Source organism: Mobula hypostoma, chromosome 1 (genome assembly GCF_963921235.1).
Source record: "Mobula hypostoma chromosome 1, sMobHyp1.1, whole genome shotgun sequence".
In the NCBI taxonomy this organism is placed as follows: domain Eukaryota; kingdom Metazoa; phylum Chordata; class Chondrichthyes; order Myliobatiformes; family Myliobatidae; genus Mobula; species Mobula hypostoma.
Genome location: NC_086097.1, coordinates 89,222,728 through 89,238,259, shown reverse-complemented (window position 1 = coordinate 89,238,259; position 15,532 = coordinate 89,222,728). Strand labels below are relative to the sequence as shown.

Genomic DNA, 15,532 nt, shown 5'->3' with positions numbered 1-15,532 from the left:
GAGTGTAAGAGATTTCTTGTTTCATGTTACTTGCTAAGGCTAATAAAATGGCTTCTCTGTAATTTTAACTGATGAGGTAATGCTCTCTGTAGCAGCATGTTTGGATTATAATTAGTGATAACAGGACTTGAATTTGTTTGCTAACCAATCGGGATAGATGTTATTCTTTCTTGTGTATCTGAAAGCTGTTGTTTGCATGGGATTTGAGAGAGAAGGCACGAGGAGGATGAAGAGAGAAGACGTGGCTTGAGGAGACGGTTGCTGGACCTGCTGGGCCTGGGCTCGGGACGGGAGCGCAGGGGCTGACTAGCGGAGGAGCAGCGAAAGGGAAACAGTGAGCTCCAACGATTGCGCACTGGACATGTTTGTGAGATTATTGGCGTCTTTTATTTGTTTTCCTTTTCTTTTGTTTCTCTACTAACCCCATACTTAAATATAAAATCTTAATTGTTTAACCGCACATTGTGCACTGAATGTTATTTCGGGGTACAGACGTTACACAGGGGACACAACATGCAGCATCCACCCAAACGAGAGTGCTAAAGTTTGGCCGGGTAGGAGGCACCACCCCCGAGATCATGTCACTAGGCAAAACGAGTCTTAAAAAAACTATAGTCAAACAAAAACTACACGTTTTTCTGTTTTTATTATCAAGCATCCTTCATGACTTGAACATAGCTAAAGCGGCCTTTATTTTTTATGAAAGTCAATTCTGAAATGCTGTAATATGGTAGTTTACAATGTACGTCAACCAAGTCAACTGTTGACAAAATTATTGGTGAGAGATTAATATTGGCCAGTATGTTGGGGACAATTCTCCAACTCTTCTTTTTTTTATATACAAGAATGACCACAGAATGATTAGCATTATCTGGAAAGGTATACAGCCCACTGTTTTCACTTTCAGCTGAGAGATGGCATCTCCAGAGGTTATTATCTGCGTATTGCTGGAGGGAGGACTTGAACCCACAACCTTCAACACAGAAGCAAAAGTGCAAGCAGTCCAGACACAGCTTCAACAAGGTATCAAACGTTTGCAAAGAAAACACACACTGCATGCAGATTCCTAGACTAGAAATATATATTTATTAAATACAAACATTAAAGTTGGAAGCAAAAATTAAAATATAAATTCACAATTTGACAGTTCAATCTCAAAAAAAATCTGAATACTCAGAAGTCAGAAATTTTACAAAAGAAAACACAGAAATATGTTTGCTAATGTTACCTCAAACCTGCAACTTTTATGAACGCAAACCAAAATTTTCTTTGTTAACTGAAAGCTCTGGCAAACGTTACTCTGTGTAATTATGGCATGGTTACAGATAGTGATACCATTACTTGTGGTCAGAAGGGCAATGATTGCGATTCTTAGATCAATTGCATCATCTATAAGTGGCTGGGTTTGCTTTTTCTTACCTTCTTTGTATCAGGTAATCTGCCTTCATTCCTTGTGTTTGCTGGAGAGGTCATCTTGCATTTAATCAGATGTAGCTGAATGGCTTTCTATTTTTGTTTGTAGTAGAGAAGTTCATTTTAGCTAGACTCTGTAGGCCTTTTGCTACAAAGCACTATTTAAGCAGACTGTCTGAAGAGCAAATACATTGCTGTAAAAGCACACTGTTCACCAAGAGTCGCATCCTGCATCGCATTCATCGGTTGGCAGTTAGAATCTGGCACAAGATTTCTTAACACCAATGAAGATTGTTCAAAATCTCATTGATTCACACTTGCCAGGCCGTACTTTGCATTGCCAGGATTGGCCAACCCTACACCTTTGCACAACTTCTCTTCAAACTGAAATTTCTTGACCTCTTCTCCTATGGTTTTTGATTCTTCTTCCAATTCACAGCAGCACCCTCCAAGAGGAGCACAACCTTGTCATAGGGCTTGGAGGCTTTCATGTCTCAATGACCCGGAGTGTTATGTTGGCTGGAGTCAGGGCCCTGTGCTTTGGCTCTTGGTCGGGTTACCCATGCCAAAGAGGTCAATGGATAGAGGCTAGGTGAAGAGTGGTCCACTGACCCTCCAGGTTCGGGGGTTCAGCTCAGAACTGACAACCCTGACTTGTCAAAAAACAATAGTTAGGGAAACAGCAATGAAGAATCCGTCCACACAGACAAAGATGAAGGATCTTCATTGCTGCCCTAAATGCCAGCGGCATAACAGGCAGTCAGTAAGTGACAGTACAAATGACAAAGGGCAGACACAAATCATCGAGATAACTGAGCTTGATTAGAGACATACTTCGGTTGTGTTTCATTTGCACAACTATAGGGGCAAGGAGTTACTTTTAGACTGTCATTCTGGCAATACAGGAGAGAGAGGGGCTATCAATGTGTAATAGGTAAAATGAGTAGAATGAAAATTAACCATTAACCTGCAGCAATTAGTCAAATACATTTAACTGTTAGACACCTATAATCACCAGCATACGATTGTTCAGGATGGGGTAGTATATCGTCATTCCACCAACTTTTCTTAGGATTGAGGGTGTTTAATTTTAGGCCAATAGGATAAAATTATCTCCAATAACTAAGTACAGACACGAGTAGCTTGACTGTGAGGGATCTTATTGAAACGTATAAAATTCTAAAGGGATTGGACAGGCTAGATGCAGGAAGATTGTTCCCGATGTTGGGGAAGTCCAGAACAAGGGGTCACAGTTTGAGGATAAAGGGGAAGCCTTTTAGGACCGAGATGAGGAAAAACTTCTTCACACAGAGTGGTGAATCTGTGGAATTCTCTGCCACAGGAAACAGTGGAGACCAGTTCATTGGCTATATTTAAGAGGGAGTTAGATATGGCCCTTGTGGCTAAAGGGATCAGAGTGTATGGAGAGAAAGCAGGTACAGGGTTCTGAGTTGGATGATCAGCCATGATCATACTGGATGGAGGTGCAGGCTCGAAGGGCCAAATGGCCTACTCCTGCACCTATGTTTCTATGTGAGTGTAGTAGGGTTTATAAGATATCCAGTTGCCTAAATAAAAGCAAGAATATGCTCTGTATTTAAGACCACTTCAAAAATATGGCAATGAGAAGGAACACAGTGTCACCCACAGGGGAACTAATTATTAGTCTGCTGACCATTATGGTATTCTGTCCTTGATGAGCAGGTGGGCTGGTTTAACCCTAATTTTCCCTCATGCGAAGCCCAAAAACTGACTATCAGCTCTTCCAGTTCAACTAAAAAAAAACCGAGAAAATAAAATGTACATACAGAATATTTCTCATTGTGCATTTTCCTGTCGTCCCATTCTCAACCCGCTTCTCTATGGGCAAATGTCAGAATTTCTTGGGGTTATTACATTATTAACCACCAGTTAAACTAGTTGTATGCCAAGGTCCCCCAGGCGCACTGTGAAATGGACTCAGCAGCGTTATTTGCCAAGCAAAGAACCAGGAGCTGACCCATGGAGACCAAATTATAGAACAGAGGCAAGAAGAGACCCAGTAAAAAGGAAGGAAGGGAGGGAGAGAGGAGATGCTAAGATGGGGCAAGTGTCGAGGGGGCAGGATGGCCAGGTGTATGGAAATAAGGATTTGGGAAGTTTAGGGGAACAGCGATCAGGAGAGTAAGAGGTTTGGGGATTGGGAAATGTCAGAGGAATGGGAATTAGGAAGCAGAAACAGAAGGAGTCAGAGGGTTTAGGGAGTGCCAAAGGGAGCAGAATTATGGTGGGCCAGCCAGAGGATGATTAAGGAACATCAGGAGGATGGGAATGAGGGAGCATTTACCTTGAGAAACCATGAGGGGTTTCAGCTTAGCCATGCGGCAATCATTTTGAAAGGTAAACTAGAGCATTATTAGCAACAATGCAGAGGCCACAGTGACATCCCAACAGCCTCAAAATCTTACACCCTGAATCCCTGAAACAGTATTTCTGCTGTAAACATGGCTCAGGATCCTCCCTCCTGAAACCAGACAATCAGAAGAAACGCTAGAAGAGCCTGTAAGCCCACTGCAGGGCAAGTCTGTGGTTTTTATGGTCCAACTGGATACTAAATGGAGTGTGTAATCATTTAAAAACAAGAAATGAAAGAGGTGCTTATCCAGTGCAGAGTCAAAACCATTATTCAGCTTAGAGGTGTGTGGAAATATCTCTGGCAACTGGATAAATGGAGGCACACTGGTATACCATTGAAACATGAAATCCAGGCACGGTAAAAGTATTTTACCTATAAAAAGGAACCCATCAGTTTCAAACCCTTCCCACCCGTTGGACCTTCCCCTAACCGAAAGTATTTAATGGCATTGGAGGCGTCGGAACCTCACACATCAGACGGGCTTCGATTACATGTGCATCAGTCTCTTCGCCTCCTCAATGGTGGAGCTGGTGGAACTGACTGGGCCTGCTTGATGTCGACTCTGCTTCTTCATTTTCAGCAGGTAGTAGATCAGGATGGCAAGAACCACAGTGATGCAAATGGCAAGAACCACAGCTATGGCAATGCCAGCTAGGGACAGAGAGAGAGAGAGAGAGAGAGAGCAGTCAGGAGGAGAGGAGAAGTATGCTCCACTGCTCCCTTCTCTGCAGTTCTCAAGCATACTACATCCCTCCATCCCCCAACCCACAATAACTCCACCCCTAAAATGCAACAAGCCTCCCTCCTACCACTTCCTCATGCTTTCCTCTTATCATCCCCTACTTGCAGGCTACCCCCAACACACCTTTGATTGTGTTGGTTGTTAATGCAGACGATGCATTTCACTCTATGTTTTGAAGGCATGTGATAAACTTGAATCTTGAACGCCCCATGCAATACTGTGTAAAAGTCTTTAGCACATAGCTAAGGGCCCTAAGACTTTCGCACAGTACTGTATTTGTCAATGTGCAGTGGAGAGTGAGTTTGTAAATCTGGCAGGAGCAAAGGATGTTAGGAATGGTGAGGATGCAGCCCTGTGGGATAGGTGGCAGGGGAGGAGTGCCGAAGTCGGGGATGGCCAGGGTGCAGACACACCCAGCTCTGAGACACCAGGCAAGATCATTTGATTCCCAACAATTGGTTCATTAATCATTACAGAATATCTCTGATGCTTCTTGCTTCTTCACCTCTCCCTTGCCCTTTTTTCCTTTTTTCTGGCATGTGCGTGCGCGCAATGATGTCTTTTTCATGCCTTTACAAGGTGCGGAGCGAGAGAGAGAGAGACGGTGTGGCACGCCACTCCTCACACAGACAATTTCACAGTCTTTTTCCCTTTATTTTTTACGAGGTCGAGTTGCGATCTCGAGACTCAACCCGGCACGGATGGAAAGCGAACTCGGGAGTGGCCCCGACTGCATTCGAACCCGGGAACCTCCGTTCCGGGATCCGGCGCTGATGTCATTGTGCCACTAGCCGGCCCAGTCCCTTGGCCTTTTTCCAACTGTGAATCCCTCTCCCTGCCCCCTTCCCACTCTCAGTCCACAATAGAGACCCATATCAGAATCAAGTAAATCACCACCCACATCTGTTATGAAATGTGTTTTTTCTGGCGGCAGTACGATATGTGTATATACACACATACCCACGACCTTTGCACAGTACTGTACTTCTGGTATTTCTGCCCCGCAAACACTCCCTCACCCACCACCTTTCATTACATTCCTCTTTTCCAAAGAATACTGACCATTTGAAGATTTTTCTTGCTCCTGCCTCTCAAAAGCACTTCGGTAAAATACTTCTTTTTCTGAAAAGAGAAAGAACAGAGTCTTTATCTTGTCTAGTGCAAGTGGTGAGACACACCTGTTCAGTGTGCATTTCCCTCCATATTTGTACGTACGAACATGTTGGACAGTTCAGCCAGTGTCTCATAGATCCAGTCCTGATGCCTGGTGCTATCTGCGTGGAGATTGAAACATAGAAAACTACAGCACAACACAGGCCCTTCGGCCCACAAAGCTGTGCTGAACATGTACTTACTTTAGAAATTACCTAGGCTTACCCATAGCCCTCTATTTTTCTAAGATTCATGTACCTATCCAGGAGTTTCTTAAAAGACCCTATCATATCCACCTCCAACACCGTCGCGGGCAGCCCATTCCACGCACTCACCATTCTCTGCGTAAAAAACTTACCCCTGATATCCCATCTGTACCTACTTCCAAGCACCTTAAAACTGTGCCCTCTCATGATAGCCATTTCAGTCCTAGGAAAAAGCCTCTGACTATCCACATGATCAATGCCTCTCACCATCTTGTACACCTCTATCAGGTCACCTCTCATCCTCCGTTGCTCCAAGGAGAAAAGGCCAAGTTCTCTCAATATATTCTCATAAGGCATGCTCCCCAATCCAGGCAACATCCTTGTAAATCTCCTCTGCACCCTTTCTATGATTTCCACATCCTTCCTGTAGTGAGGTGATCAGAACTCAGTACAGTACTCCAAGTGGGGTCCGACCAGGGTCCTATATAGCTGCAACTTAACCTCTCGACTCTTAAACTCAACTCCACAGTTGATGAAGGCCAATCCACCTTATGCCTTCTTAACTACAGAGTCAACCTGCGCAACAGCTTTGAGTGTCCTATGGACTCGGACCCCAAGATCTCTCTGATCCTCCACACTGCCAAAAGTCTTACCATTAATGCTATATTCTGCCATCGTATTTGGCCTAACAAAATGAACCACCTCACATTTATCTGGGTTGAACGCCATCTACCACTTCTCAGCCCAGTTTTGCATTCTATCAATGTCCCGCTGTAACTTCTGACAGCACTCCACACCATCCACAACACCCCTCACATTTGTGTCATCAGGTCTCCATGTGAAATACCCATGAATTCCTCCAGGTGCTCGTTTCCTCCCATGTACCAAACACTACAGGCTGATAGACCCACACATTCTAGGGGAAAAGACAGTGACCATCCCTTATCGATGCGCTTCATGCTTTTATAAACATTGGGCCCCTTGTGATTTTATATAATGGGAAAGAGGTTGAATCCATTAAGGTTCTATACACTGGGAATTAACTGTAAACATATTTGATTCATCGAGATTCCGGACAATGAACTCGAGTTGTAACCAGTTCGGTCTACCATGATTTGAGATAATGGAAGGAACGGGAAGCTGTTTTTTATTAGATGGACTGTACAAGGTTTTTGTTGCATTGCATTTTTATAAAGGAACAGTTAATGAAAAAATGATTTATCTACAGTGAGGGCCTGCAAATAAGTGGCTTGATCCACTGAGATTTAGCGTTTAAGGAGCACAAATATTCAACACCTGAGCAAGAATTCTGACTCCGAGGATGATGGGAGGCCATGAAGAGGGTCAATAGCACTGTGGCCGGCTCTGAGGCTCAGCAGGGAAGAGTAAAGTCAGGCAGAGCGATTGTGTTAGGAGACTCAATAGCTAGGGGGACGGACAGCAGATTCTGTGACCACGAAAGATTCACCAGGATAGTGGGTTGCCTCCTCGGTGCTAGAGTCCAGGATGTCTCAGAGTTGCTGCAGATATTTTCATGAGTGAGGGTGTGAGCCAGAGATTGTGGTGCACATTGGCACCCATGTCATAAGTAAAAAGGGGGAATAGGTCCTGTGCAGTGAATATAAGGGAGTTGGGAAGGAGGCTGAAGGGTAGGACATCCAAGCTAGTAATCTCTGGGTTACTCCTGGTGCCACGTACTAGTCAGGGCAAGAATAGGATGACAGTACAGATGAGGAACTGGTGCAGGGGACTGTGTTTCAGGTTTTTAGATAATTGGAACCTCTTGGGGATAGCAGTGACCTGTACAGGAGGGACAGTTTGCATATAAACTGGAGGAGAACCAACATCCTGGCTGGGAGGCTTGTGAGTGCTACTCGGGAGAGCTTACACTAGTTTGGCAGGGGAATGTGAACTAGGTCAGAAAGTGGAGGGATGGAGAGGAAGATAAATATTGGGGCCAGTAAAAAGAAACAGGAGCAAGGTAATAGATACAATAGGATGAACAGAGTGAAGTGCGTGTGTTTTAATGCTAGGAGTATTATGAGTAAAGGTGATGATGTGGCCATTATGGAGACTTGGTTGAGGGAGGGACAGAAATGGGTACTTAATGTTCAGGGTGTAGGGTGTCGATACTTTAGAAAAGATAGAGAGAGAGGTAAAGGAGGTGGGGGTGGGAATTGCTCTACTTGTCCAGGACAGTATTACAGCTGTATTCAGAGGGGCCAAAATGGAGGGCCTGTCCACTGAGTCTGATTGGGTAGAGCTCAAAAATGGGAAAGGTGAAAGGGATTGTACTGGAGACCCACCCTCCCAATAGCATTGTTCCCTCTAAGCTGTGTGTGTGTGCAATGACTGCTCCCGTGCACAAAGCTTTTGTTGCCTTGCAGCCAGAGTTTTCCTGTATATAACGTTTTATTAAAGTGCCGCACAGCTTTCAGCCCATGTAAAAATTTCCTGCTCAGAGCAATGATTGCTCCACGCAGCTGTTAAGAAAAAATTAGAGGGATCATTGCCCAGTAGCTACTGGGACATTGAGGAACAGATATGGAGACAGAGTAAGGAAAGGTGTTGTCATGAGGGGCTTCAATTTCCCGAATATAAACCGGGACCTTCTGAGTTCAAGAGGTTCAGATGGGGCAGAAATTATTAGGTGCATCCAGGAGGGTTTCATAAATCCGTATGTAGGTAGTGCAACAAGGGGAGGGGCTGTACTGGACAAGGTTTTGGGTAATGAGCCTGTCCAGATGACTGACCTTTCAGTGGGTGAACCGTGACCACAACTCATTAAGTTTTAAGATAGCTATTGCTAAGGACAAGCATGAACCTTGCAGGAGAGTATTAAAGTGGAGCAGGGCAAATTATGACAGCATTAAGCAGAAACTAGGCAGAATTAATTGGGAACAAGTGTTTTTGGGCAAATCCACACTTGACATGTGGAGGGTGTTTAAGGACCCGCTGTACAGAATATAGCACATGTATGTTCCAGTCAGAAGGAAGGTCAAGAATGGCAAGGTAAGAGGACCTTGGATATCGAGAGAAGTGATGAATTAAGTCAAGAAGTAAAAGGAAAGTATGCAAAGCTTAGGAAGCTAGAATCAAACAGAGACCATGAAGAATATAAAAAAGGCAGAGAAGAACTCAAGAAGAGAATTAGGAAAGTCAGGAGGGGCTATGAAAAGCCCTTGGAAAGTAGGATTAAAGAGAATCCCAAGACATTCTATACACATATTAAGAGCAAGAGGATAACTAGGGAGAGGGTACGACCACTCAAGGATAAAGAGAGGAACATTTGCTTGGAGGTAGAGGATGTGGGTGAGGTCCGCAATGAGTACTTGTTATCAGTATTTACCAAAGAAAAGTACAGGGAGATCAGTGCTGCGTGTATTCATATGCTCCGGCATTTCGAGGTAAAGAAGGTATTGTGGGGTTTCTTAAAGAGCACTAAGGTGGTTAAGTCCCCACAGAGCGATGCGATATACCCCAGGTTATTGGGAGAGGCAAGAGATATGATTGCTGGGGCCTTGACCAATATATTCATGTCTGCTCTAGCCACAGGCGAGGTCCCAGAGGACTGACAAATAGCTAATGTTGTTCCATTATTCAAAAGGGAACCAGGAATAATCCTGGAAACTATAGATGGTGAGTCTCACATCCGTAGCAGGGAAGATACTGAGAGAAATCTTAGTGATAGGATTTATGAGCTTTTGGAAAACCATTGCCTAATTAGGGAGAGACAGCATGGCTTTGTGTGGAGTAAGTCGTGATTTACTAACTTGATTGAGTTTTTTTGACAAGGTGACGAGGGTCATTGATGAAGATAGATCTGTGGATATTGTCTACTTAGATTTTAGTAAGACGTTTCACAAGATCCACGGTGAATTGTCCATTTGGATTCAGAGTTGGCTTGCCCACAGAATGTAGTGGTTGAAGGGACTTACTCTAGCTGGAGGTCTGTGATTAGTGGTTTTCCACTGGGATCGGTGCTGAGACCTCTGCTGTTTGAGATGTATATAAATGGCCTGGATGGGTTCGTAAATTTTCAGATGACATGAAGATTGGTGGTGTTATAGATAGTGTAGAAGACTGGCAAAGAATACAGCAGGACATAGATCAGTTTCACATATGGATGGAGAAATGGCAGAAGGAGTTTAACCCAGCAAAATGTGAAGTGTTGCACCTTGGTGAGTCAAATGTAAAGAGACAGTGCGCTGTTACGGACAAGACCCTTAACAGTGTTGATGAGCAGAGGTATCTTGGGATCCAAGTTCATTGCTCCCTGTAAGTGACTACGCAGGTCGATAGGGTGGTTAAGAAGGCATACGGCATGCTTGTCTTTATTAGTTGAGGCATTTGAGTTCAAAAGTTGAGAAGTTATATTGCAGCTTTATAAAACTCTGGTTAGGCCACATCTGGAGTATTGCATGCAATTCTGGTCGCCTCATTACAAGAAGGATGTCGAGGCTTTGGAGAGGGTGCAGAAGCAGTTTACCAGAATGCTGCCTGGATTAGAGGGCACGTGTTATAACGAGGGGTTGGACAAACTTGGGTTGTTTTCTCTGGAGCAGCAGAGGCTGATGGGAGACCTGATAGAGGTTTATAAGATTATGAGAGGCAGAGACAGAGTAGACAGGCAGTATCTTTTTTCAAGGGTTGAAATATCTCATACTAAACGTGAGAGGGGGTAAGTTTAAAGGAGAGATGAAGGGCAAGTTATTTTTGAAACACAGAGACTTGTAGGTGGCTTGTATGTACTGGCTGGGGTGGTGATAGAGGCAGATACATTAGGGACTTTCAAATGTTTAATTAGGCATGTGAATACAAGGGGAATGGAAGGATATGGGCATTGAGTAGGCAGAAGCGTTCGTTTAGACTTTTGATTACTAGTGTAATTGGTTCAGCACAACATTCTGGGCCAAAGGCTCTGCTTCTGTGCTGTACTCTTCTATGTTCTATGTACACTGTTGCTATAAAATTATCTGTATGGGCGACATGCAAAACAACGTTTCTCACCGCACCTCAGTACGTGTGACAATAATAAACCAATTACCTCGGGTCTGCAGATGAAGAGGCCCTACCTGACACTCCTCGGCAAGCTTTCATGCATTTGCTCTCCTCCTGGAAACGGTTCTCGTTGCCAAAACAGCCTCCGTATGTGAAGCGCTCACACGACTTGCTGAAGGGGTTGTAGTAGAAGAAGCTTAAGTCTGCTCGGCAGGGGCCAGTCTCCGGAGGGTAGATGCAGCGAGCTGGAGAGGTGAGACAGCAACGGAAGGGTCACAGTGAACTCTCCAAAATGCTGACTGCAGTCCCCATGACAGCGTCCTTATTAGACTGATCATTTCCTCCAGTGAAAGAGAGAGGGAAACGGTAACAGAAAAGGAGAACGGGAGATAGAGGCTTCATTTGCAGTTCCTCGGGCGTGTATTCACACACAGCAAACCCTGGAGATGACTCAGGTTTGAGTTACTAAGGTGTAGATTATGTCCACACTAAGCTCGTGCTGGGCCATCGCAACCTTGAAATTCATCGCTTGCCCTGTGAGATCGAAGATTATCATCACCTCCCAGACCCACAAGCACTAATGCTGAAGAGGACGAGGGAACCAGATATATGGGAATGAAACTCCCTCTAGATTCCCTCCAAGTCACACGATGTCCTGATTGGAAAATCTATCAGCAGTCCTTCACTGATACAAGGTTGGAACCCTGCAACTCCCTGCCCAAAGGAACTTTTGCAAGTACCTTCAGTGGAAGAAGTGCAGCAGTTTAAAGAGGCAGCACACCAACACTTTCTCTGGGGTCGAGAGGGGATGGGTAGTACCTGCTGGCCTCGTCAGCATTGTTCACTTGCTGTGAATTAATGAAAAGGAACAAAAAAAACGAGCAACCCCAAGAGTGAAAAAAGGAAGGTAAATGTACACATCCAAAATACTGGAGGAACTCAGCAAATCAGGCAGCATCTATGGAAAGGAATCAAGAGTTGACATTTCAGGCTGAGATCCTTCTCACGCACCCTTCATCTTTCAACTGCATGCCACCAGTTAGTAACCTCATCAGTGACATGGGTTCCACTTGCATGCCCAGCACCACCTCTTCACTCTTCAGTTTGCTTGCCGGATATTCACCTCTAAATGATCCATATTTTTCCCTAAATTCAACGTGGGAAGATCAAAATGGAGCATCATTTTTAAAGTGAGATAAGTTTTTTAAAAAAAAAATAAAACACAGATTGTGATGGCTGTGTAGAACATCCTGCCAGGGGCGGTATGAGAGGCAGATACATTAGGGACATTTAAGGAACTCTTAGGTAAGCATAAGTACAAACGTATGATAGAAAAATGGAGGTCTATGTAGGGGAGAAGATTCGGACTGATCTTTGAGAAGATTAAAAGGTCAGCCCAACATAGTGGGCCAAGGGCCTGTCGTGTTCTAAGTCTTATGCTCAAAGCCAATGTGTTTGGCTCTCCTGACAAATCCCCTTTCCCTTGCCATCGATGCCGTCTCACACTATGGCACTGGCCCAAGGCAGAATCTTTATTTTTTCCTTGGATTCTATCCTTTTCTCACCCCAATTCCTGGCTAAACTTGCAACTCTCGTGTGGTCCCCATTACTGGGCTCTACTATTTCTGACCCCACAGCACTGTCTAAACTTGCATCTGCTCACCTACTGCAGAAATACACAAGCGTACCCTGCTTAGCAATAACCTGCAGAGTGCTGATTCACTGCAGTACTCTTGGTCCAGGAGTCTGAACGCGGTGCGCTGCATCCCTGTTTACATTAAAAACAATGTCCTTCTTGGCCAGATCCTGTGCGGCATTCAAACAGTGATACCCTTAGTGTATGGCTTGGTGTGGGCTCGAGGTCGGTGCCTCTGCAGGAAATCGGTGTGTCGTGCGAGACAGAAGATCTCTGGCTGTGTGCCCAGAGACCCGAATTCTTTGGGCACAGTGTTCGGAAAAAGCGACGCAACAGACTTTCAAGATCATAAACCAGCAAGTTGTTTGTCTCCCCTCTGGCTGTGAAATGAAGACACTTCTTTCCCTTTATTAGGGAGAGAGGGAGAGCCTGTGGTACGTCGAATTACTGGGTGAACGAGTAGTCTTTGGGGTACTGCAAGTCTGTGTCTTTATTGATGCTTTGCTGCACGCTTGAGTGCTCGGTGGGGGGCGCTGATGCTTTTTTTTTGCTGATGATTATGTGTGAGAGGGAGGAGAGCTGGGGGCAGCTTTGGGGTTCTAATATTTAACTGTCATTCATTCTTTGGGGCACTCCTCTGTTTTCATGGATGGTTGCAAAGAAAAAGAATTTCAAGATGTATATTGTATATATTTCTCTGACATTAAATGTACCTTTGAAAAAGTTTAAGGGAGATGTGTGGGACGTTTTTCTCCCCCACAGTGTGATAGGTGCATGAAACTCACTGCCTAGGGTGGTAGTGGAAGCAGATAGAATAGTGGTGTTCATGAGGCTTTTAGAAGGGCACATGAATATTGCAAGGAACGGAGGAATATCGATCATGTGCAGGCAGAAGAGATTAGTTTAAGTTGGCATCAGCTCAGCAGAGATATTATAGGCTAAAGAGCCTATTCCTGAGATGTACTGCTCTTTGTTCCATGTTCCTTGGACAATTATTCAGTGCATTGTGATTGCTCACAATTAACTCACTTCATTCCTCTGCTTGTGTGAACAAATTTTCTCCATTCATTCTCTGCAAACATCTCGAAGAACTCAATAAATCATCTGCTTAGCTTTCTCTGCTCTGAGAAGATCAACCCCAGTTTCTCTCATAACTGGAGATTCTCATTCTATAATGCATTCTGGTAAAGTTTCTCTTCATCACTTCCACGACCTGAACATCTTCCCTAAATTGCAAAATCCAGAATTGGACACAATTCTGCAAAGGCTTAGCATCACACCTTTGCTTCTGGACCATGCGTGTCCCTTTATAAAAGTTAAAGGCGGCGGCTCCAAGAGGAGGAGACATGAAAGGCTACAAGTGCTGGAATCTGCAGCAACACAAAAGGTGCTGGAGGGACTCAGCAGGTCAGGCAGCATCTGTGGAGGAAAATGGACAGTTGAATTTGCAGGTTGAAACCTTTCATCTCTACTTAGAAGAAATGGGAGAGATTGGCAGTATAAAAAGATGGAGGGAAATAGTGAAGTAAGAGCTGTCAGGTGATATTGGTGGATCAAGGTGAAGGGGTGATAGGCAGAGGAAGGCCCCAGTGCTGTATCTCTTTTCCCCTTCCTGACCCTCCCTATCTGCCCATCACCCACATATTCCTCCCACCAGTTTCACTCCCGACCTCCCGCACCTTATTCCATACTCTTCTATCAGATTCTTCCATCTTCTGCCTTTTGTCATTTCCACCTATCTCCACCCAGATTCTGACATCATTGCCACTTTCCACTCCCTCCCCCCACCACCCCAAATATCTGCCCATCACCGCCCCCCTTTTATACTGGCTACCTCCTCTTTTTTTTATTCCTATCCATTTCCCTTTGTAGATGCTGCCTGACCTGCTGAGTTCTGCCAGCACTTTTTGATGTAACTCCAATAGGTTAATGTGAAACAGACCAGAAAGAGATCCAAAATATTATGTCACTCTATTCAGCAGTTATCACCTTCTCTCACCTGTCCCCACTAACCTCACATCCCCTGTCTGCCCCACCCCAAAAATCTAACATTGGATTCAGAATTGAATTGAACATGGTGTAATTCCTACCTCTCATACATTTCATTGAAATCATCATCATGCAATAGAACGTGGAAACATACTCAGTAATATATTTCTCTAGATTTGACGGACTTGGCTATCTGACTAGCACCAGGGGGTTTAATTTAGGTTTGTGAAAAAAATTACCTTTCTCTTTAGGGATGTCTATGTCCAACAGCCTATTGAATCGGTCTCTTACTGGAAAAGAAAAGAAAAATTAAAGCAGGTTACAATAAATTTCATTAACCCTCTCTCCACGATAAACCATGGAGAAGCACCAAGCGGGAAGGAAGTCAAAAGACACCAGTAAAATCCACCACTGATCCAAATTGCAGTAAATTTACTGAGGTAGAAAGCCGAAAAGCTGGGTAGGGAGATACGGATGTAGAAAATTCACAGTGGGAAGGAGTTGGAAACAAGTTCAGAACCAATGGGATAGTTTTCACATTCTGGCAGAGTCCAAAATGAAACACACAGCCTATTCTTGAGAAATCTCTTGTGGAATGAGGCAATGCCCAGTGTTTGTCACAAACCCTACATCCACATGCTATGTTCAACTATCCCGGGATGGTAACAACCTGTCATTTCCATTTCTGGCAATGAAGTTAATTGCAGCCGGAATCACTACTTCTAGACCCATTCTACAACATGACATTTCCAAGGTTTGAATCTCTCTCACTTGCTTGTGATCATTAGCCCAGATGGCTAAAGATTACAGTGGCTTCCAATTTATGTTTCTTTGCTTCAGTCATGTTGCAAAATATTTATTAGCTACACTAATTGACTTCTGGAGGTCTTCCCGATTTATCTTCTCTTACCTTAGTACCATTGTTGACTACCCGAACATCCTCAAATCCTACAATGCTCCTATTCTTTCCAGTACCTTGTTTATATACATTTGCCTGT

The 15,532-nt window shown here is 44.3% G+C and overlaps 1 protein-coding gene across 1 annotated transcript in view; it reads right to left on the bottom strand.

Moving 5' to 3' along the window:
- Positions 1–627: 627 nt before the first annotated feature.
- LOC134348673 (kunitz-type protease inhibitor 1-like) overlaps positions 628–15,532 on the bottom strand; it is a 77,476-nt gene continuing 62,571 nt past the window's right edge. Inside the window, exons 7-10 of the mRNA XM_063052442.1 lie at positions 14,774–14,824; positions 10,984–11,154; positions 5,613–5,672; positions 628–4,459 (exon numbers count right to left, since the gene is read on the bottom strand). Of these exons, the coding sequence (XP_062908512.1) occupies positions 4,296–4,459; positions 5,613–5,672; positions 10,984–11,154; positions 14,774–14,824 (446 nt within the window). The 3' untranslated portion in view covers positions 628–4,295. The remainder of the gene's footprint in view (positions 4,460–5,612; positions 5,673–10,983; positions 11,155–14,773; positions 14,825–15,532) is intronic.